General features: G+C 35.6%; 1 protein-coding gene across 1 annotated transcript in view; it reads left to right on the top strand.

Moving 5' to 3' along the window:
• Positions 1–22,277, top strand: part of LOC104545622 (chromosome unknown open reading frame, human CXorf30) — a gene marked incomplete at its 5' end in the record, with an annotated part of 89,273 nt that extends 66,996 nt beyond the window's left edge. The window contains 4 exons of the mRNA XM_010190810.1: positions 650–821; positions 2,233–2,394; positions 11,162–11,330; positions 22,056–22,277. Coding sequence (XP_010189112.1) covers positions 650–821; positions 2,233–2,394; positions 11,162–11,330; positions 22,056–22,277 — 725 coding nt within the window. The remainder of the gene's footprint in view (positions 1–649; positions 822–2,232; positions 2,395–11,161; positions 11,331–22,055) is intronic.
• Between the last annotated feature and the right edge of the window lie 2,656 nt (positions 22,278–24,933).

Genomic DNA, 24,933 nt, shown 5'->3' with positions numbered 1-24,933 from the left:
AAATAGATTAGCAGCTTGAGATGCTTTTCCTCATAGAAACATTCCCTTCTGTGCACAGGTTACTATTGTATACTGAATATCACAGTTTTCTTTATTACAGCTGGAGGAGGCATTTGATTCAAGAAGCTCAGCTGTTTATTCTTATGTTATTACTACTTGGCCTTTTCATAACTGCTACAGGGAATAGTAGAAGAGGCTGCTAGTGACATCTTCACTATTTTTCTGTATTCTGTTTCTTAGGCTTGTAGTTGTCAATGACACTAATGTCCTTAATGGCTTTTTTTTTTTTTTTTGGATTGTCGCAGTGGCGTTACGTTAAAAGAGTGTTACATTCTTGCAAATTTTATTTGGCTGATGAACTAGAAATATGTCATCATAGTGCAGAAGTGGTAACCAGAACAATATTGCTATTACTGTTCACATCTTCTTAGTCAGTATTCCAGCTTCCATTTTGCCAGAAACTATAGAATGTCATATGAAGCTGGAAGATTTTGCTATGCAGTCAGAAGCAAATCACTTAAACTTTGGATAATTACTATTTATACTTATTTGTCATTTTTAGTAGCAAAGGAAAGAATTGTAACTACTAGACAGCCAACTGTCACATTAGAGTGCGCACAGACTGATCTTTTTCTCCTGTTTCATTTAGGTTTCTCTGCAACAGTGAAATTTCTGTATGAATTACAATATGAATCAAATGAAATTAAATCTCAACTTGAATCTTTAGTTGGTGTGCATCTGGTTCAAACAGAACAGGATACAGAATCTGGAATCACAGTACTGATCTTTAATATAGTGTTTACGCCTAGCAAACCAATGAGGTAAGCTCCTGTTCCTTATTACCAATGGAACATGCAATAAAATCCTGTCTGGTCCTTCTTGGCTATGTGAGCACCTCCCTGCATTGTTTTCCTCATTTCGTTTTGACCTCTGAGATCTATTATTTTATATTTTCTCACTTGCTTCTTCTCAGTATGATAACATTGGTATTAAAACTGACAATGTTTCTTTTTAATGCCTGCAAGATGGTTCTGTTGAGTTACTGATTTAATTTAGTTCCAAACATTGGAGTATTGAAAGACTTCCAATGAAAATTAGTTGTTCTCAAAATTTGCAGAAAGCATACAGAGAAGATCAGTCTTGAAAAACTTTTCCTAGATGAGCATGTGTGCCTGTTCTTTGACTGGAAGGGATGCTTGAATTTGAAATTAGCTTCCAATGCCCCAGTAACAACAGTCCACAGGAAAATATTATCGTCTTTATAGGTTTGCTTTTGACTTACATTAGTACATCCCATCTCTATTAAAAAAAAAAGAAGCATAACTATGAAAGGGAGATCCTTTTGGAGAGATGGAAGTTGCACCTTCCTTTTGAAGTAGTCAAATGTGTATGGGGAGGACGTTGGAAAGACGCTTCAGTAAGATGTAGGCACAAGGTTCAACACTACCAGGAAGATTAGGGAGCATTCACTGCTGAATAGCATGGGTTGCATGCAAAAAGGACGTTTTTAGGATGCAGGAGGAAATTGTATTTGCAATAGTCCAGAAGGTTACTGAAATAAACAAAGAGCAAACCTTTAGGAAAGACTATCCACCCACTCCATACACTGTCACTGTGGCAGAAGGGAGATTAATTTAGAAAGCCTTTTTATTTAACTTGGTTTTTTTTTTATCTTTATCTACTTAAAATGTATTAGACTTCATGCAGAGAATTCAATGACTGCAATTAATTAGTTTCTTTGTCATCAGAATCTACAGTGCCAACTCTCTTAGATGGTCTGAAGACATCAGAGTCTGGAATTTTTCTAAAGTACATAGACCTACATCAGATCTATTTGATTCTAATATGAACTACTAACCTGGTCTGGACCAAATACTCCTCTAGCATGACAGTATATAAAGAATAATGAATAAAACAAATTGAATTGAATTGAACTCAATAGAGAGTAAGCAGAAAAAGAATCAAGCTGTGCCCATAATTTTGCTTTCATATTATTCCCTTTCTTGTAATTTGCTGTAAATATCAGATGTTATTTAATTTATAATCCAGTCTAAAGTGCAACTAATGCATATTATGCTATGTAAAATTAAGAATGTATTCCAATTTAAATCTGTATTTTCATTTCACATAGTATAGTTGTACACACTCAAGGCTTATTTTGAACATTAATTTACTGAGTTATATTTTATAATGCTGTTCTATGTAATGAATGTCTTAATCTGAAATTTTAAGGAATAAAGCAACTCTAGTAGTACAGAGCACTACAGGAGGTGTTTGGAAGTTTCCAATGCTGTTCATTGCTATGGAGCCAGAAGTGGATGATGTCATCAACATTGAAGCTGTTGGCCTGAATAAAGAATCTATAGTTGGCTTTAAGCTTACAAGCCAGACAAGGTAAAAGTACTTATGATAAAGTATTTATGTAGTTTTCTGTGGCTGGAACTCAAACTCTGACATTGGATAGAGTAGATTTGGGCAACACAAACATAACTGAACTGCAGCTATTTCAGTAATACATAGTTACTTTCAAGTGCTGCATTGTAGAGGTAACAAATGTGATTTTGAAGCTGTGCTGAACAGAAACATTCTACATTTAGGCTGTAGCCATTCGAGATTTGTGGAATACATCCAAATGCTTATGTTATAAATTTAAAGTTTTGGCCTAAAATGCTTTTTTGTGTTTAAATGTGTAATGTGATGTTAAAGTGGGTGTGTTGTAGGCTCACTATTAAAGCCTTAATGTATTTACTCATAGATTTATTTTTTGTTCAAAGTACTTTACACTTAAACCAAGTTAAAAACAATCCTTTGCATTGTGCTTTAATTTTTTTAAAATGTGACATTTCTTTTAAGTATTCCTGGTTTTTTATATAAGCATATTATGATTTCATCTTGACTCTGGCCTTTCGCTAGGTAATATAATTGTGTCATTCTTCAGTATTTTGTTGCTGTCTTTTCAAAATGTCCTGCAGAAATCTCTGTTAATGTATTTTTACATAGTTTTCATTATTTTCTCAGAGTTTCATAATGTTATATCAAACCCATGGTGTCATTTGTATACAGCAGAAAGTCAATGAATAAATTGTATGGTACTGATAGATAATTTTAAAAATAGTAAGCAGTGAACCTGAAAGAATCGTGACGCTTATGATCTAATTAGATTATGGAAATTTTAAAATTTCCCTTTTTCTTTATAATTGAGGGTTTTTTACTGTATATCTAGAAAGTGTGCCAAATATGCTGATTGATAGTTAACTTTCATTGATTACATGCTTTTGTAGCATCCCCAGCAGGAAGTGCCTTTTGTTGTTTTTTTTAAAGAGCTTATTTCCAAAAGCTGTGGATCCAAGATGGACAGTTGTTCCAGCTTTTAGGTGGCTGTCAGGGTTGATAATTACCAAGGACTCTGAAAAAGGCTTCTATCACAGTGTTGAAGTTAACAACTTCAATAGAATGGGCTGTTTCAAGAACAAAAGTAAAGCAATTGCTCTGGCAATAATGTAATCTCCTGGTAGGTATTTGATAGTAGCGAAGAGACCTAATGTTCTCCAGAAAGGTATTCTAAAACCTGAATCATTATAGTTATATAAAGAAGGAGCCACAATGGAAGATGGATTCTCTTTTTTCCTTAAAAGAATTCCAACTTTATTTTACATAACAAGGGTTCCCCCCATACATTTCTAATACAAATTGTAATGCCTGCATGTACTGAATAAGGTCTGTTTTGTAAACAGTGCAAAAACTGCTCTGTAAGTTTTCTGTGTTTGATTTGCTTAGGAGATTTCAGTGGTGGAACTTTTGCTGTAGAAACAGAACACTCAGCCAGCCAACATTTAGCATACAGGATCCGCAGTTAAAAGCAATTACACAAGAAACCCATATATTAGAGATGTAATTTAATGCTTCAATAACTCAGATGACTTAGATTAAAAATAAAACAATGAAATATTAATATATGGATTAACTGTTTCAAGTGGGATATAGAGTGTCATCCTATAGACCTTCCCTGAAAAAAAATGATCAGCCAGCCCTTTGGAGTTTTTCTTAAGTAAATAATTAGAAGCACGATCCCATAGAGAATCAGTTCTGGTACTTTAAGAGAGGTGGGGGTTTTTTTCACCCTACATATAGGCACTTTCTGTCTTCCCTTCTTATGCTGGATAGTACCACATGGCACTGCTGCTTTGAGAGTAACTACAGAAAGGGGCAGATGTATTTATCATGGAATCATAGAATGTATTGGGTTGGAAGGGACCTTTAAAGACCATCTGGTCCAACCCCCTGCAGAGAGCAGGGACAATGTTACCAAGTCAGGTTGCTCAGAGCCCCATCAAGCCTGACCTTGAATATCTCCAGGGATGGGACCTCCACCACACCTCTGGGCAACCTGTTCCAGTGATCTACCACTCTCATATAGAAGAACTTATTTCTGAGCAACCTGCTAGAAAGGGACTCTGCAGCTATATCCTTTTCTCCCTCTGCTGCTTGCAGGACAGAGTAGCTGCACAGCATCACTGAGAAGACCTGTACATCTCTGGGCTAGCAGGGTGCATAGTCATGCAGCAAAAAAAATATTTGAGAACAGGTCCAAAAAAGTGCTCAGTATCTTATTAAGGACAGATTAGAGTTCTTGTATATATGAACCAAGTTGAATAAGTGATCCACAGAGCACCTTTGGAGACCACTACAAAACTATGAGGTCAAGGGTTTTAGGTGTCTTTTTCTTTACAGTTACTGCAACTCAAAGGTGGGCTTCTCCCTTTAATTTCACCCTTCCCCAGCAAAATCCTCAGTGTATACAAAATATTTCAGACTGAATTAATGATTTTCCAATTTATCCATAACTACATTTAATCTCATTGCTTCAGAAATGATGAGCAGTTACAAATGGGTGGTAGTTGCTATGCTGTTCACAACAGTCTACAATAATGAAAGCTCTGAGAGCATATAGAAATATGTAATGCATTCTCTCTTCTAATACTTGTCCCCAATGAGAAGCAGCCCAATATCTGCTTCAACAAATAATGAAAGATACCGAGAATGCAGCCAAACAATTCTGTTGTATGAAAAAAACTCAAATATGTTTTTTAAAACTGTCTGCACCTAGCACAGTAGCTATGTAGGAGCACTCCAATATTTTACTTTCAGCTTTAAAAATTCAAAAGGGACATATTTTTGAATGGTTCCTTGTAATGGCATTAAGATTGGTTAGAGTCAAATAAACAGATTTCACTTGTTAAATAAGAAAAATCTGCCTCTTTTTAACATCCGTAGACAACCTTTTGGTTTTTGTCATAAATGTGGGTTTAATTCAACACCAGCTGAAATAATTGGCAACATTTCCACTGAGGTAGCTGGCTTTGGTACAAGCCTCTAATGTTTGTGATAACATTGATGTTTCTTTTAATACCAAATGCATTATTGAATGCCAATGGTTTACAGAATGACAGTAGTCTTAACCAAAAAGAGTAGATAGAATATTATCCCTGGAAATAAAAATTATAAAAACTTGTTTGATATCCAGCCCGAGTTATTGGTCCATTATTTTATGCTGATGTCTTTAATTGAAATAGAGAATAAAAATTCCCCAAATTATGCTTTGCTTAAGGAAACTAGTCCTTTTCTTATTTGTTTTACTGAAAATAACTTAATGCATTTTTAATCAATTATGTTCTGGGATCAGAACAATTATATTAATACAGAACTTTTTTTGGAGAATATTTCCTACGATATATTCCTGTACAGAAGTATATTGATGGCTGGATTTATTTCTTCACATTAAAATACTGATATCCAGCTACAGCAGAATGTTACCTTATTTGTTTTCCAGTGCAAATACTTCAGTAGCTGATGCAAAACATGTAGGTAATTGAACACTATCTTCACTTGAATTTTTTTTTGTAAACTACATTACTTTTGATTGTTTAGTCAAAATGGTGGATAATTCTCTCCTGTTCATTCTATTTGCTTATTTCTCATACACAGAACCTCCTTTCACCAATATAATTTTAGCTTTTCGTGTACCTGTTAGTGATTGTTTTAATCATGTATTGCTTCCCTTACACAGTAAAATTTTATCCATCCTTCCACCCCAACCTCTCAGTCGAATCCTGAGTTTATAACAAACGTGGTATTTGTTACATTGAGGAGACTTCTCAGATGAACTCAAACTCTGCTTCAGAAAATCATACTTAGCTCCTGCTATCACAGAAGCAAACAATGTGGTATCAACACAGTCTCCTTGGAGTGGTATCTGCAAAGTCCAAGGCTTCACCAGATTATGGAAGCAGAGCTAGAATAAAGAGAGAACAAATACAGGTGAACTGGGGAGATGAGAAAAAAGACGAGATTAGGCTTTAAAATGACTGCATGTGCAGACTTCCTTATCTTAACCTTCATTTTGTATGTTGAACACCATTCTGGATATTTTCCTTATTTCTTCTATGCACGTTTCCTAGTGCATAGAATAAATGTTCAATTAAAAGCATTCCTTGACCACACAAAATTAATTTTAATGCTGTCTGAAGAATAGCAAGCAACCTTTTTTTTTTCTGTATCCTCCCTAATTGTGAAGGGAAAAATGTCTACAATTACAGCTTTGAGAAATATTTCTATTTTACTGTAATTACTGCTGTATTTCATTAGAATTACCATGAGCCAGAATTATGTATGCTGCAAGAAAATGCATTCATTAAGTTCTCATTACACACACCCTCTCCTCACCCTCTCTCACATGTCACAGTGCATGTTACAGGCCTGGATTCCTATGCCAACCTTTTTGTTACCAGGTCTGAAAAATTCTACAATTTATCTAAAGATGTAATTAGAATACTTTCTCTTAGCTTCTCCCATGTATTGGCATCTGCAAAGAACAAATGTTGACTGAGCTCCATTTTTTGGAGTCTGAATGGAGACTAGTGGAAAATATCAATAATGATACACATGTAGCAGAGCTTCCAAAAAATTATGATCACCCTTCCTAATAATACGATACCTGACATGTCACACACTTAGCAAGGAGCTATATCTAGCCATGTCACCAGGACTTCATTTAAGCAGGAAAAGTCAGTTTACCAATCTGCAAATATCGTATTCCTGGGCAAAACAGGAATGAGACAAATCTTAACATTCTGTGAGGATAAAACCTCTAGCTCCTGCTGTGCTTTTACAACATGTACAGAACAAAAGTGATGTTATATTTGGTAAAGCATTCCCTGACAGTCATTTATCATGCAGTGTTTCTTCATATTTTTTGAAAGTCCTTTAATTCTGAAGCAGTCTTTCCAAACCTATAGAGTGATAACTGGAGTTAAATCTTTTCTGATGTCCAAAGCTCAGTATTTAGAGGGATCAATTAAACCAGAGTTGGTTTTTGTACAAAACCTACCCAATTTTGAAAATAATGAGAATTTCCTATCTTTTCCCCTTGTTATTTTCTTTTTTGTTGAAAAGAAATTATATTAATCATACCAGCTATCATTAAAAATTTTATAGAATTTGACAACTGCATACAGTTAATAAGTTTAAAGAACTTCACTATGTAATAACTGGAATTTATTTTATCATCCAGCACATGTTAACTACAAATTTCAAAAATTAAGTTTAGTTACGATTAACGATTTTTGGAAGCACATTGCAACACTTTCAAACCATATCCCTTATAAGCATTTATATAATTTACAGATTAAGACATTTTTTAATTCTCTTATTGAAAATAATTATGCACTTGATCAAAAGCATTATGCAACTTTTTAATGTATAGTTTGCAAAGTGCTGAATTTTTTGAAGGAATACATTTCTACAGGAATAATTTACTGCTTTGCTAGTTTGAGGTGGAGAGGAGTAAACATTAAAGCTATCTTGAACCTTAATTTAGTAAAGGCTTGTATTTTCAGATTTGCTGGGCATTTAATAAGTTTTGCACTAAGATATCTATGGCAATATACATTGTAAGGTTTTCTTTAATTGAAGACATAAGGTGGTATTCTTTTCTAGTTTACTAATTTGAAAATTGTCTAACATGAGTACACTGATGAGCACAGACCTCTATTTAAGAACAATGCTATTTAAGAACAAGATTAAAGGAGTAATATAAATATGTCTATTAAATACTACCTCAATTTCCACTCTTCCTGGTTACTGTGATTTCATTATCCAATTATTATTTAAATTCAAATTGATATTTATTCTTGTTCATTATATAAGAGCACAGTTTATATTGTCTGATAGCAATACCAAACCACTATTACAGGAGTTATGGAACACGCAGGTGGGAAGACACATTTGCTTTCACTGGTTTATATAACCTCTCCCCTTATTTTTACTAATTCATTTCTGTTTGGTTCATATGTGTTTTCAAAACTCTACATATCATTAAACTTAATCTAGTATGCTAGGATCTGCCACTCTTGAGTTAAACAAAAACCTTCTTGAAAAAATACAGACTGCCTAATCACTGTCCTTCATGGCTGAGAAATTACAATCCAAACATTGACTCCAGAGCTGTTCTACCTGAAGCAGTAATCAAAAAGTAAGAATTAATTTTTAATAAGTTTAAACTACATAATTATTAATTTTTAATTATACACTAAATATCCAGACACTGAAAACAATAATGTCTGAAATTCAGGTGCTATTCTGGAAATATTATCTCCAGCTTTTTCTGTACTGTAGAAGATGAGAATGATAGATATTTATTTATGCTAGTGAGCTAGCCAGAATGGCAGATCATCTCCCTGATTAGAACATCAGTGAAAACACTGCTTGTTTTTCTTGAGAGGTCATCTTTAGATATATTTTTAAAACAAAAATTCATGATTTATCAGCACTATCAGCACTGTGAAAGGTTCTTGTTTCTGATTATGTCTAAGTTTTTAATTGCTAGTTCTTGTACTGTTAGGCATATCTTAATCAGAATCCCTGCTGGCTTATCATATTTTGACTATAAATATAATTAGCCAGATTTTCTATTTTCCTTATTTTGACATAGTTGCACAAATGTTCCACTTTGAGGAATATTTGTGTCCAGTAACTGACTTCACACTTTTGTTTAAAAAATGCTATTTCTACAGGAATAAAGTCCGTATTTTCCTGTGTCTTCTGTGCATGCAGCCTGTCCCATCCCCCTTAGCATTTCATCATTGCATCTGTAGTCCCAAGTCACACTTTTGTATGTCTTACAGAGACACAAGTGCTCATTAGGAGTTGTCATCCTTCACTACTTACCAGAAAACAGACTGAACATGGGAGATAAAGGAAGTGCTCTCTTAAAATGTTCCTAAATCTAGTCTACAGAGCAATGATGTCGGAAGTGAAGGCCTGTATTGAGCTCTCTATTTCCAGAAGCAGGGTTTGAACATATATCTCAGATATTTTTGATGAGGGCTTTACTCTGCTACTAGTTTAAGAGGCGTTAATTCTTTTTCATCCTGTGCCTGTCCTTTGTGTGTAGTAGGCGTGCTCTAGGCATTCACAGCTGAGCAGTCCTTGTGGGAAATACCAGTCTGAAAATTCAAGGTTTAGGTGGCACATAGATGGATACTTGGGGCATAGCAGTATTAGGACTTATGGCCCAGGGCTGTAGGTATCAGGAAAAGAGATTGTCAGCACAAGATTGGTGTCACAAGACTTGAAGTGTAGTTTCAGACATTCAGCAGTTTTGCCCACTTTGCTATCACCTAAAGGAAAAGCTAAGCTAGATTTGCTAATACACCCAAGTCTGATGGCACTGCTAAATATCACTTTTTTTGAATAGGCAGAAGCTTTTTGGTTTCCATTTTCTGCACTTGTACTATTTGTTTCTACAAACTTACAGTGTGACCTTTCTTTCATGAGGATATTTTCATGAAAACATATTCCAAAGGAGAGCTATTTTTAAACAAGATGACATAGACACAGCATACCACCCACTGAATAGCACTTACCCAGGAAATGTGGGACATTTCCATAGAGATATGAATGGTCATAAAATATTAAATTTCACTTCTTTGTGAGTATTTTCTTTGAAAAGCAGTTTTATTTCTGGTGTGTCAATCCATGAATAAACAGATTTGAACTGCTTTTTTTGAGATGCTATTAGTTTTTCATTCTTCAAGTTCTGTCAACTAAAACTGGGTTCTCTCTAAGCATGCATGATACTTGCCCTGCTGTACTGTGGCAGGGTGTTGTGGATTATTTTTTTGACCATGCTGTTGTATTTCTAGTTTCAAGTTCTTTTGTACTCTTTCTGTCCAGATAGTAAGAGTTGCTCTCAGCAACACATATAAAGCCTAAAATGAGAATGCCTGACCGGAAAATACAAAAAAATGTATATTTTTTCCATGCTGAGAAAGCTTATGGCAAGGGGTCCCTGAGGAACTGTGAGGCTTCAGTTTGAGATTAGCCTAAAATTGTTTTGTAGTCCTCAGCTACTGTCTTTACCAGGAATAAGACATTTTCTTTGAGTGCAGCAGTACTGCCATGAAACTAGCAATTAGACAAGATCTGCAGTACCTGTGACAGAAATTCTTACAAGATAAGACATATACAATAATATCAGTAGAGGAACCTAATTATTATTGCAATATCTTAAAGTGTTTAGTTTATATGAAAAATTTGTAAAACAATCATAGAAAACTGTTAATTTCCGTATGTTCATTTCAAGGCTTTCAGAACTCCCTCCCAATCTAGTAACACTCCACCAGATTGCAAATTCAGTTCTAGTCATAAAACTTAATAAAATGGGTGGCTTGTCATTTCTATTTGATTAGAGATTGGAGAAGTGAAAATTTTTTAATAGGAAAAGTGGATTTTCACTCTGACGTGGAATTTATTTCTATCATTATTAGAATATCTTTACATGTTAGATGATTCTTTTCTTTTTAGTGGCAAATGCTAACATTATTCTGTAGTTATAATATTTATAGCAGCATGTAAGTATGTTTTGAATGGAAGACCATTATGCAGGTCCCTGTGTGTAAAGATTATAAATATTTATAAATAAATGTAAATAATTACTACGGAATATTTATTCTGTAAGTCAGAATGCTATTATTATTCTATATGCATTCCATGGACTGCCAAGTCTACTGAGTCATGCCACATGGGGGACTAAATGTTTGATTGTAGATAAATTAAATTAAGATACCGAAAAGGCACAACAGCCTCCTGTGCTTTTTTGTAGCTACCCGGAGCCTTTCACTGCATGCTTCCTGGCAGGCAGCGATCCTGACTTCAGTGTTCTGCCACAAACTGGAGAACTTCTTCCAGCAGGCACTGTGGGAACCCATATAACGGTGGGATTCAAGCCGAGGATGTATGGCAAGAAGCATAAAGCAACACTTGTAATTCAGGTAAGCCTTCCTGAGTGCAATAGAAAATAGACCTTCAGTATTCAGTAGCAAGAATAAAAGAAATCCTATACTAAAAAGCAGCATTCAAACATGCAAATGCATACACTATGATTATTTTACTACTCTTCACTATGGACAAGAATAATACTAAATTTTGAAAATTAACTCTTGAAAAGCTGGAAAAACATAATTTAATTTCTATGTTATCCTTTTGCCATCATCACCAGAGGCAGATATTTATCTTGATACGCTTGCCCCAGCTCCATAGACAACAGGACAGAATGACCTTTCACAGAGAATCAAAATAATAATTTTAAGAACTGGTGGAGAATATATAAGTAATTGAATATGTGAGGCCTAGGTTATTGATTTTATTTGTGTCATACCTCATAAGATCGAAGGCACTAAAGCTAGATTCTACACTGTAGAAGGCAGAATTTTAGAACATAACATTTTAAAACAAGTTTCAAAATAAACAATAAGAATTTGTAGCCAAACATTTGAAGACATTTATTTTTTGACTAGTAAAAATGCTGTTACTACTGCAGGAGTTAATTTTTATGTCATTCTTTAAAAGGAAATTTTTTGTTGAAAACATGCAGTTGCAACAAACACCTCAAACTCTCTACAAATCATGGTTTGCACATCAAATCTATTCACTGCATGCTGGCAATGTTTTTGGGTTACTAGATTAGAAATTAAACAGCACTATTGTTTTAAAAATATAAGTTGGTCAAAACAAAGTTGATAAAAAGATGCATAACAAAAGACCATAGTGTTTTATCTCTCTGAGTGAAAATGTGTATAACAGTGAATAAGTAATTCAAATCCTGGAAAAACAAGAAGGCCTTTTTAATCCCTCCTACTTGTTTTCTTTTACCACATTAGATTAATTTGATTAATTTAGTCTTTTTACTTAAACAGTGACGATGCTTATCGCTCTTTCTTTGGAAAAAGATAATAACTGACTGAATTTATTCTGTGTTCTTTTATTTTTACATAATGCTATGACACAGCTACAGAGCTCAGAAATGTCTAATGTAGTTCTGGAACTGAACTCCTGTTTTCAGGCATGACATATGTAAATGTACTAGCCATGTTTGTCTTCAGCTTAATTTTAATCTCTAACAAAGACCTTTAACATAATAAATTTGTGCAAAATGAGATAGACACGATAATCAAAGATTATTATTAACATACTAAGAGAGGCCTCCAAAATTTCCTTTTAGGAATTTATCAGTAGAGATAAATGGGTTTTGAGTAATTGGACTTTTAACCTACATCTACTCACACCTCAGTGTCTGGTTATGATCTAGGCAGACAGCTGTTTACACCTCTGGTGTAAGGATATACCTTTGGTACTGTGTGTGGGTGTAGGAAGTCACTCATACATGTTACATATACGCATCAGATCACATCTTGTCCAATCTATTCCTGTACATTCAAAAATACATTGAAGACTCTTAATGCTCATAAGTGCAATTTTGTAGTCCGATGTTACACTATCACATTATGTTGGAGATATTTCTAACATTCTTACTCCAGCTGAAATATTAAGGTGTTTCTGTAATGTTTTGATGGGGCTTGTGCTCTCTTTACTCTTACTGGTAGTCCTTTTGTGTACACTGGACACCCTCCTTTCCTCTCCACACAAGCTTTCATTCCTGTCATTCCTAATGTACGCCAGTGCATCTGTGACTGTGTGTAATTTTGCTGCTGTGATCTCAACACTTACCTGAAAAAAGACTTGATGACATGTTGAGAATACCAGATACTCATTTCTGCCTTTGCCGTTAGTTGAAATAATTTTCATTAGTGACCTGAAGGAGACAGATTGCGTTACACAGCAAAATCAGTATTGAATCACTCCAACTTGGGGAATAATAATGGAGGCGGTGAAACACAATTAATGTTGGACCTAGTGCTGAAGAACCTCTCTTGCACATATCCTTTCCAGCCAGTAAACTGGCTGAGGCTTTGGGCTATTTTTAGACGCAGTGAGGAAGCCTCTTTTCTTTTAGTGTCACCTCTCTTCTGATGCTGCTGTAGTAAAGGACTACAGCACTCTTCCTGCAAAATTTCCTTTCAGCTTCTGGGGGTAAAGCCACAGACCTAACGCTAACATATTTTTATTATTAAATTCTATGAATAGTGAATAGCAGCACTGTCATTTTTGTGTGCTTCAATGAACAGTGAAAATTAGGCTGTAAAGCAGCACAGAAGACAATGTAAATTCTTTGTTTTATGTTGGTCATTACGATTCTGTTGTAAAGTAAGATAGGAGGTTGGGATTCTGGAGAAAGATCCTACAGTCATCTTTTTCTCATTTGTTGAAAACATTAAACGCCACTATTGTTCATGCAAATTTTTTGGTTTTGTTGCCCTGCTGAGAACCCAGTCTTGGGGAGCAAATTGGTGTTAAGAGATTACAATTTGTCTTTACCAGAATTTAGTGTGTGTATCTTATTCACTGAATGTATACATACAATTGAAATAATGTAGCCTCATTTATATTTTCTGCCCACAAATCAGGTACTTCAGGGGATCTTTTGTGGATTCTTTAAGACTCTAATATTAATGAATACTTACAGTAGATTTTATTAATAGCAGAAAAACTTAATTACTTTGCTGAAGCAATTAAATGTTCTTTAACCATCATTAAAACTTCTGTTCTCAGTCAACTATATATCAAAACAGTTGAAGTTAGATAATTATTTAAATAGCTGTTAGGAATCTTAATTTTGTAAAAGTGACACAGAAAATTACTTTTAAGATTCTGTAGAGCAAAGAATGAAATACAATAAAAAGCCTGTAAAGAAAATAATCATGCTTATTTCTGTAGCTGTGAAAGAGAACATCATAATCTAATTGAGCTACAAGAAAGAAACAGTGACATGATGCATGAAGAGCATTTTTAAGTAGGTGTTGCTCCATAATCAAACTTCCACATTTATAATAGCTTTCATAAGCAGCACAGTTCTAACTGAAATAAAAAATGTATTGCCGTTAATGGTAAATTAGTGAAGAGAGCATGCTTCTTAAGCTATAAAGTGCTGTGAGGAAAGAAAGGGCTTCCTGAGCTGCACTAACTTCTCAGAGCTAGGCTGTGATGTGCCAGTAAAGCTGCATGAAAAACAGGCAGAGGGACAGCAAGATGCAGCTGGGGCAGGGAATGCTGTGTGAAGGTTTCCTGGGGCAGGAGTCGCTGCCAGGCACAAAGTGGAGCAGCCAGGAGGCTGACAAATCCTTGGAATAGGGCATATCAAGTTGGCTCACTGCTGATTTGCTTGTGTTGTGCTGAATCCAGCTGGAGACTAGAGCAATTGCTTTGTAATTCATGGGTGAGACTTCAGAGAGATTCTAAAGCAGAAGGCACACAAAATAAGTCTTAAATGATAAAATAGATGTCAGAGTAAACCAGATTGCAGGTAACATTATCAAGCCCTCCAGAAGCCAGGCTTGTGCACCTTTATTACTGAATAATCACTGACTTAGCCTATGGAAGATAGCATATCAAAACCATTTGTCACGCTGTTCTGGAAATAAATGATGCTGTGTGCAAGCCACAGTACCCGGGTGTGGCTTCTCTAAGCTTGTCTGTGCAAACTTGCATATCTCAACAGAAAAGGCTACTGTTACATATTCATTAGCGTGGTAAAAATACGTTCTGCATTGTTCCTGGTAGTTTTGTTAATTACCATAGTTTAATATTATTGTAAAATGTATCTTTTAAACAGAACGAGCAAGTGGAAAATGTATTAAAGTTCATAAGATAATTGAAATATTTTTACACTAAATAAGACATCACCTGTGTCTCCAGCAATTGGTTGATGCTGACCTGAGTTTTATTATTACAAGCAGAGACCTAGAAAGTGTATTACAGACGGTGAATGTAACACACCCTATAATTAGCAACACTGGATTTGAGTACAGAATCAATACCCAAAATTTTGATTCAAAGCATGAGGAAAAGTTACTTTGCTTCTTGAGGCTATAATGACATTATAATTCTCATAATGACAAAAGATGATAACAATATGGGAACCACTGCTGTATCAAAGTATTCAATCCATTGCCAATCCTGAAGAAATGGTTGACATTGATTGTGTTACAGCTAAGCAATGCTGTGAAGCATCTAATATTTGAAATACAGAAGTCAATTAAGGCACCTTTAATTCTATCTGGAAATGTTCCTCTAAGCTAAGAAAATTATTGTTAGCCATCTTTTACATTAGGAATTTCTTAGGAATTCCTTTGCATCACTTGAGTTGGTTGTGTGTGTGTGTGTGTGTGTGTGTGTGTGTGTGTGTGTGTGTGTGTGTGTTTGTTTATTGGTTTGTTTTGGTTGGTTTGTTTGTGGGTTTTTTTCCCCTTTCACTTCTTAAACTGCCTTTATCTTGATTGATGAATTTTCTTGTCTTTGCTCTTCCCTTCCACAGTTTATATAAAGGTTTGGTTTTGTTTCATTCTCTATACACTGATCATAACTGGTCATTTTTTGCTTGTCACCACTGCAGTATAAATTAAAGGTCAGCAAGTATTGGATGTACTGTCTGTAAATTCCTGTGCTTTAACTTATTTGGAAGTTTTGCAAATTTTATTTGACTTTCCTGAGTTAACACTGTTTGGAAGATAATTTGAATACCATTTATCTTAAAATTCCTGATACTTGCTCCCAACATTTAATACCCTCCTAACATAGATTTCTCTGGCAATTAATTAGCATGTAACTCAGTAGCACTTCGAGCCTACAGTGAATACACATGGATGATCTGTGTTCTGCAAATTAATCCTATGAATCATGAGCCATCTGTAAGAACGGGTTGAATACCAAAAAATATGCTTTTTATATAAATTATTTGGTAACTGTAACCAGTATTTGCTGAATAAATTACTTCATGAGCATTACTCAGATAACCATCAAGATGGTTAAATAACTTACTTGAATAACTCATGATGTTTAGTAAAAAGTAGCAGCATGCATCTCAGTTTTGAATTCTTCAAAGTATTCTTCAGAAAGATTTAGCTGTGCAGATGACCATTACTCCAACCAGGTGGGCCCAATTATTACTCTTTTCACACTTCAATTAGATTATAGGCATCAGAAATTTTGAGGTTTTGATAAGAGGAGGTAATTAATTTCAACAACAAATTGTCCCTCAGACTGTCAAGGACATTCAGATGTGGTCTGGTCTTTCTTCTTAAATTGTGAGTGAAATAAGCCTAGAGATCCATTGCAGGGAGCCTGGGATTCTTAAATACCTGTGTTTATATTAGATATTTCTTCTGAACAGAGACTCCTTCTAGTGGATTGTATAGATTGTAGTAGATTCTATACCTTCATTTTAGACTTTGTTGCTACCAGTGTTAGTTTTAGAATTGTTCCAAATTTGATATAATAAACTGCACTGCCTTAAGCATAGGAAGAGGAAGAGTTCCTCAGATTTGGGAAATTTTGACTCACTTCTTAGGTGGGTAAATACAGCTTGTAAGTCAAATATGCTATCATACTTATATATAGTCATATATAAATGTGTTTTCTAAGTCTCAATGTCTCCTCTCCACAACTCCAGAAACATTTAAAACTTGATTTGTCTTTCCCTTTGCTGAAACATATCTGACCTGGAAACCCAAAGTAGCAGCTTCAAGGCACTTGCATGGATTCCAAACTTGGCAGACTTCCTCTTGCTGCATTTTTCATATTGGTTAGAATAGTTGTAGATAAGCTGTACAGCCTTATTCTGAAGGAAAATACATACGGCTTCAGCAGCATTTGAAAACCTAGTATTTTGCCCTTGAAAGTTAAGTATAGTAAAATAGACATATTTGGGTGTCTTTTTCTGAAAATTACTGAATTCTAGGTGGTTCTAGTGCTAAACAAGGCACTAACTCAGGTTACACTGAGAGTTAGAGTAACTCTTTTCCATTGTGTAACACTTCCCATTTAGCAGAAAATGCTGAACTAAACCAAGTCTTTCTTTCAGTAAATCAGTATATAAATGCACATTTTTTTCACTATTATTGTCTCTAACTGTACTGAATGATAGCACATGATTTACAGTAGATGGACTACCATAGTTCTAGATGATAAGTTAGAGTGGAGGGGTTTGTTGTTATTGCGCGTTTTTTTTCCTTAATTCTAGCTTGATGGATCTAAAGGGTTCATGTCATAATGCCTGCATTTTTCTCATTGAACCCCATGAGTTCAATCAGGGTAAGAGCAATCTCTTCTGTGACAGAACCACACCTGATGCAGGCTACAGCAGCAGCAGAATAGGTGTCTTTTTTCACCAAGTTAAGCCACAAAGTTTTGGGTTTTGTTTTGTTGTTTTTTGGGTTTTTTTGTCACAAAATATACAATCTAGGATTATTATATAGCAAATCGGAAATTGGCAAAAGGTTATTTCTACCTGGGAAGCTATCATAATAATTTGATGCTGATGATAGATGAAATTGAGAAGTGGCATAGCCCACCACTTCTGTTTAAATCCCACTTCAAACAGTTACTAACACTATAAACAGCAAAGTTACAGTATGTGTGGATTTCATGAATAGAAATTCTTTTTTAGTAACTTGATACTCAGTTTGATTCATTGTCTGAAACACCTATCAGATATTTTCTCTGACCTTGAAGTGTTCAATGAGACTTGCACAGAGAGAAATTGACCCTGAGACACTGAGGTTAAAATTTCCTTAAACTAAATTGGTGTACTAAAGAAAGATAAAGCCTGTCATCTTGTACTGAAGTTAGTAAAACAATTAGCAAGCTTCGGAGAGCAATTTACTTTCTTAAATGACAACTTTATCTTTGGACATAAGATACTGGTGTTGGTTCATGTCACACCTGCTTTTGCTTAATTTTATCTATACAGACAGCGGAGTTACTAGATCATTTCACAGTATTAAAAAAGGTTGAGAATAAAGATTAGTTAATCTGCCTGTTTTACACAGGCATAATTTTCAATTTAAAATAGATTTTGATTTTTGCAGAATAGTAATGAAAGTTTAAAAAATTATGCATGCATGCTGAAATATCTATTAAGATCTTACATTTACTAATCTTATTTGAATAAGACAATTCATTCAGAAGACACTATGTAAAATCAGTACTGCCAATTTTAAAGTAAAGGTTTTAAAAAATGTTTCTTTAAAAATACACATCAAAAAAGTCACTTATTCTTTCAGCATTAGCACAGAAAAGTATATATTCAGTTACCCAAATGCTGGTTAAAACCAGTTATTTAACAAGAAGCACCACAATTAGAGATTCATATGGTGATGAGATTTAAGAGCTGTAAGTATATGCAGCCTACATGTTAAAGAGCGTACATGCTGTATGAGTACCTGGCAGAGACGAAAGCCTGTGCCAAAGGGTTTACAGTTTAATGGTCTGAAACTTCTTGTTGAATAGCTGCAACATGAGTGCAAAACTGCTTGCAGTGATATCCTTCAAATATACTTTAGTAATGACAGGGTAACAATTAGAACAATAGGAAGGAGTATGTGAAAGATAACAATGGTAAACATCATCAATTCAGACTTTTTCAGTGGCAAATTTAAAATCTATATATTACAAAGCTTAAAGTCAAAGAGCTACTGCAACACCCTTTTTCTTCTCTTCTGTATGTTGTTGGAACTATGGGATGACTGCAGAGAAAGTTCGAGATGGAGAAGGTTGACTGCTCTTCCCTATGGTCTATGTAGTGCTTTACCTAGACCATAATTAATTAATAGAATGCAATAAATAACTAAACAAATATACACACTATGCTATGGAGATAGTTGATGATATTTATGCTGTATGAAAATTTGCCTTAATTTGTGTAGAAAGTGTTGCTCCTCTCTATAGGCCATATCTGCTTGATGTAGCAACAAAACAGAAGCAGAGCTCTCATACTGGAATGAGCAAACGGGCCACAAAGCTAGCCATATTGGAAGCTGGACTGTTAAATAAAGTGCTTGAGGGAAAAACTCTTGAGCTTTGAGGTTGACTGTTGCACTGATTTCCAGATTGATTTGAGAGTATACACAGCCTTTCTGACCTTTTGTTTCTTTGGGTGAAAAATTACACTGATGTTAGGTATAATGATTATATTTAGAATTGATTGTTCTAAGGATTAAGTTATTTTTAAACGGGAGATGAATTACACAAATCACAACTGTTGTTGTAATGATAAATCTTTATGACTTGAAGCAGGAGAGAAAGGTGATCCTACAACCCATGTCTTTGTAGTTCAACGTGGCATGATGCAAAAGCCTAGCACCAACAAAACCTGTGCTAGAATCACAAGCAGCATGGCTGTGTGATTGCAGTTCTGTGCCAAATGTGGAAAGACAGATCTTGGGAATCTGGAAATGTCACTTACTTAATGAAACTCCACTGCTTTGAGGCTGCAAAGTCATAAAGTCTGGTGTGTACTCTGTTCTATGTTCTGTATATATAAAAAAGGAATCACTTTTGTGAATATATTTTAGTAGACCTACATCATGCCATATTTTTTACTGAGTCTTCCCTACAAGTTTTGCCTTTGAAGCAAAAAAAGTCCCAAACATAAAACCTGGGATTTCCATTCACTGACTGTGAAGGAATAGATGACAGTGCATGCCTAAAGTGAGCATGCTATGTTTTGTCTTTCTTTTACATAGTACAAAGCTGGACATAATGACACATCATTTGAAGTCTTTGTGTTTGTAATATTAGTGTTGTTTGTCTGTGGTTCTTTTTAAAGGAAAAGGAGGCCAGAAAACTAAAAACTGTGAATAGACCTTTTCCTAGCTGTAATGACAAGAAAATGCTAAAGACTTGGAATACAGATCTGCTTTCAAGAATTAAAGTGGTACATTTTGAAAGAAAAATGACTGAAATATCTGGAATAATTTTGCAGTTTAAGCCCAGCAGGCCTAAGAGTGCTATGTGGCCACTCACACACTCCTCCCCCAGAAGGCGTAGGGAGTAGAAAATAAAACAAAAAGCTCATGAATCAAGATAAGGACAGGGAGGGATCACTCACCAATTATGGTCATGGGCAAAAAACAGACTCAACTTGGGGAAAACAAAACAATTTAATTGTTATCAGTAAAATCAGAATAGAATAATGAGTACAAACAGATCTGAAAGTTAGCATCTTCCCCCACCCCTCCCTTCTTCCCAGGCTCAGCTTTGCTCCTGATTTCTATACCTCCTACCCCACATAGACAAAGGAAGATGGGGAATGAGGGTCATAGTCAGTTCACCACATGCTGTTTCTGCCAGTTCTTCCTCTTCAGAGGTAGGGAGGACTCCCCATACTCTTCCTCTTCTCCAAACGTGGTGTTCCTCCCACAGGATACCTCTGTGAACTTCTCTGATATGAGTCCTTCCCATGGGCTACAGTTCTTCATGAACTGCTCCAGCGTGAGTTCCTTCCATGGGGTCCAGTCTTTCAGGGACAAACTGCTCCAGTGTGGGCTTTTCACAGTCCTAGACTTCTTTGGGTGCAGCCACTAGCTCCAGTGTGGGATCCTTCACAAGCTGCAGGTGGATGTCTGCTCCACCGTTACCTCCATCGCTGCAGAGGGACATCCTGCCCTCTCACCACAGGTTGCAGTGGTACCTCTGCTCTGGCACACCTCCTCCTCCTTTCTTCCCTCACCTTGGTGTTTGCACAGTTGTTCCTCTCACATCATACTCCTCTCTCTACTGCATGTTTCTTCTGCTGGTTCTTGAAGAGTTTCCGTCTCTTGAGCTGTGTCTGCAGTGGGGCTTGGACTGGGGCTGGACAAGACTGGACCAGCCAGGGCCACACTGGTCAGGGCCAGGGCTTTGGGGAGGGTGCATGGACTGCACCTCTCTTAAATATATCATTTGCAGAGGCACTGGTTAGCTCAACCTTGGTCAGAGGCAGGTCCAAAATTGGAGCCAGGGAAGCTTCTAGCAACTTCTCACAGAAGCTACCTCTGTAGCCCCTCTCCTGCTACAGAAAAACCCATTCACACAAACCCAATAAACATAGTTACACTTGGGAATTTAGCAACACAAATGAAGCATGGGAGATAGACAGCAGTATAGCCTTCATATGCATGAGATGGGATGTATAGTAAGAATAAGAATCCTGTACTCAGTTAGAATCAAGTGCTCAAGCATTACAAAACGTGGCATAGAAACATATGCTCCACTCCTAGAGACCAGTTATAAACAGAAAGAAAATGAAGAGTGTCATTTTCAGTTCACATAAATATTCTTCAAACTAGAGATTTCAACATGAAGCTGCAATTCTCTTGTGCATTTAAATTATGAACAAAACATACAAAAAAAGGACTCAGTCCTTTTCTCTTTGTTTTGTTCATAATTTTAATGCAAAAATTCTACCACTTGATAATACCATTATTACCTATACCAGAGCTGCAATTAAATTCTACAGTATAAACCTGAGGCATTTATATTGTGCTGTGGAATAGTTACCTTTGACCAACATACAGAGCGATGGGGTTTACTAAATAAAAAAGGAATTTGAGATCAGTCAGGAAGCTAAATTTCTTGTCTCTGTTATGCCTGGTACTGAATAAAGTTAAATGTGTTCAGTTCTCTGTTTTGAAGGAGTACAATTCTCATTCTGTGTTATTCCAGTACTTCACATGGAGAAGGATAAATATCTTTTGAAATCAATGTAGCATGGTAAATCAATGTCAAATTTTCAAGGTATTTGATCACTGATTTTTTTCTATGTCTCTGTTCATTATTTTCAGACACAATCAATGCAGTGGATGTATGATATCAATGGGCTGCCTCCACAGACTGTACCACATACAAGCCCAGCAAAAGTTGTTTCTACCAGCAGTTACATAAGATCAGCCACAGTTCGACAGCGCAACTTTATACTTGAAAACCTGAAACTTATAACCACTGGAGTATCCTCACCAATCAAGGGGGCACCTTTGCTCCTGAGGACAAAATATAGAAAGTTGTGATCATCTGTTTGTTTTGGTGGGGCAGGAGAATTCTGTCAAATAAATTCTGCAGATTAAAACAGGATATGTTTTGGGCTTTTTTTTTAAGCAGATACGATATGCATTGATTGTATGCTTTAGATGGAATATTCAGAGTGCCTGAGCTCCACAGATATTCTTATTTTTTCTATGAGGGATTTTGGATGCTTACCTAACAGTCTATGTATATCATACAGATGTCAGCAAGTTCTAATGACAAAAACTTTGAGTTGAAAAAATAGACTTGAAATTTGGGGAATTCAAACTAATGCTTTGCTTCCTAAGGGATATTAGTTTAGTAAGACTTTAATAGGAAGATTTAATGAACATTCTGTATGATGTTCAACATATTACAACCATGCAAACCAATAAAGCAAACCAATCCGTGATCTCTTTCATGATAAAATCCTTACCCAAAATTTGCAGTATTTTGCTAAAGGTAAAACATGTTTACATGTCATATGTCCAGAGCTTGAATGTTTTTCAGATTCTTTCGCTTTAGCAAATTTCAATAATTATGACATCTTTGCTTTATCTAAAATAAGAATCATTATTTATTCATCCCATAACACTTCAAAATCTAAGATAATTCTAGATAACATAAAATGAAAAGACAATGTCCTCCCTCAGTATTTTTCGTGTTGAGTAAATTTTAGATAGTGCTCTAGAATATTGAAACATAGAAGACCATGAAAAAGACAGTATAGAATGGAGCTAGATTTTAATTTTTTTTAAAAATAACCAAAGCAGAGGTGCCAGTCATACTGTGATTCTATTTCCATTCTTCCCATCCACAGATGACTTTAGATGAGTATTCAGGTTTTCTTTGCTCTTAATCTGGAAAATCAGATCTATGCAGACCCTTCACAAGATCACTGGATGAGTAGCTCCTTTCTTCTTTCTTCGTTGAGACTGTTTTTCCTGATTTTACTAACAGAAAGTAAATTGTATTTGTGCCTTTATTTTGATGGCAGAATGTACTTTAACAAAAAATTGTTTGGCAGAGATTAAGTGCTTTCTTGGCACAAACAGAGAATGAGCATCATTGTCCAGGAATGGGGAGCCTGAGAACAACCTGTGTAGGTCAGTGTAAATGAGCACCAGTAAAACCATTTTACCGCAATGTGCTTGAGGATTTTGTTTATACCACACATTTTAGAGAAGCTATTACAGAAAATGTAGGGAACATATAAAACCACAATGACACTATTTAATACCTCCTTTTAAATGCAGAGTGCCCATTTTGGTCAGAAACCAGGTAATCTGAAGCAAGAACAAAATCTGCCTCACAGGAAAGATATTGTCAATAGTGATGTCTCGTATATATCTAAAAGACATTACGAAGCTATTGCAATATTTATCTTAAATGCTACAGGGACCACAAGTAGATGGTAGGTTTCATATGACTGAAGCAAGTGTTTCTCTGGCTGTAAGAAATCAGAATTTCTGGATCAGAAATATGCAATGGTTTCACAACTGGTTGTTGCTCTTGGTGTTCAGGATATATTTCAATGTCAACTTTTCTTTGTAAAAGCTTTGCTTTACTTGTTTCACTTTTTTAAAGTTTTGCTGACATATTTAAAATTACTCCTGTTTGCAAGATGCTCAAATTCTACCAGACATGGATTAGAAGGTGGTATATATTAGCAGGTGGTATATAGGTGAATCTCAACAAATGGTGCTCACTCCAGAAATTTTATTTTATAATTTGCTTGCCTGCACTTGCTGTTACATGTAGCAGATTTTCAAATTCTGTCATACATTCAAACACTTAAAAAAAAATCCATAGGTGAATATTACGCAATAAGTTAATATCAGAGGGTTGTTTTAAAAGGTGCAGTTTGATTATCTGTCTTAAAAAGAAAGCATAATCTATGCTTTCTGGACCATGTTAGGTTTTTTTTCGGTGTGTTTGAGCTCACTTATGAGTATTACAAGGTATGCCATCATCAGCTGAATTTGTACCTACTATTATAAATGTCTTGCATTTTCTTATTTCCTACAGTGCTTAAACAGAACTAAAAGTATTTTTGTTCTAATATTAAGAAAGTAGTTGCAAAGGTGATTTAAATAAAGACCATTGCTTCTGTGTGGTTGTAACATACACAGTTTTACATATTATCCACATGCATTTATGGATTACGCTAATTATATACACCGTCTCATAAAAATAATGTCCCTTTTACTTCCTGGCTTGATGCTTTGCACCTCCAAAAGTGATGTGACTATATTATTTCTAATGTAAAAACTATCTCCCCCATCTAAAAAAAAGGGCCACAAGGAAGACCCGGGGAACTACAGACCTGTCAGTCTGACCTCGGTGCCAGGGAAGGTGATGGAACAAATCCTCCTGAGTGCCATCACATGTCACATGCAGGACAATCAAGAGATCAGGCCCAGTCAGCAAGGGTTCAGGAAGGGCAGGCCCTGCTTGACTAATCTTAACTCCTTTTATGATGAGGTGACCTGCTTGGTGGACAAAGGAAAGGCTGTAGACGTTGTCTACCTGAACTTTAGTAAGGCCTTTGACACTGTCTCCCACAGCATCTTCCTGGAGAAGCTGGCTGGGCATGGCTTGGATGGGCATACACTTTGCTGAGTTAGAAACTGGCTGGATGACCGAGCGCAGAGAGTTGTG

Source organism: Mesitornis unicolor, unplaced genomic scaffold, assembly GCF_000695765.1.
Source record: "Mesitornis unicolor isolate BGI_N332 unplaced genomic scaffold, ASM69576v1 scaffold4298, whole genome shotgun sequence".
NCBI classification, from domain to species: domain Eukaryota; kingdom Metazoa; phylum Chordata; class Aves; order Mesitornithiformes; family Mesitornithidae; genus Mesitornis; species Mesitornis unicolor.
The sequence above is the reverse complement of the archived record's forward strand: the minus strand, read 5'-3'. Positions and strand labels throughout refer to the sequence as shown.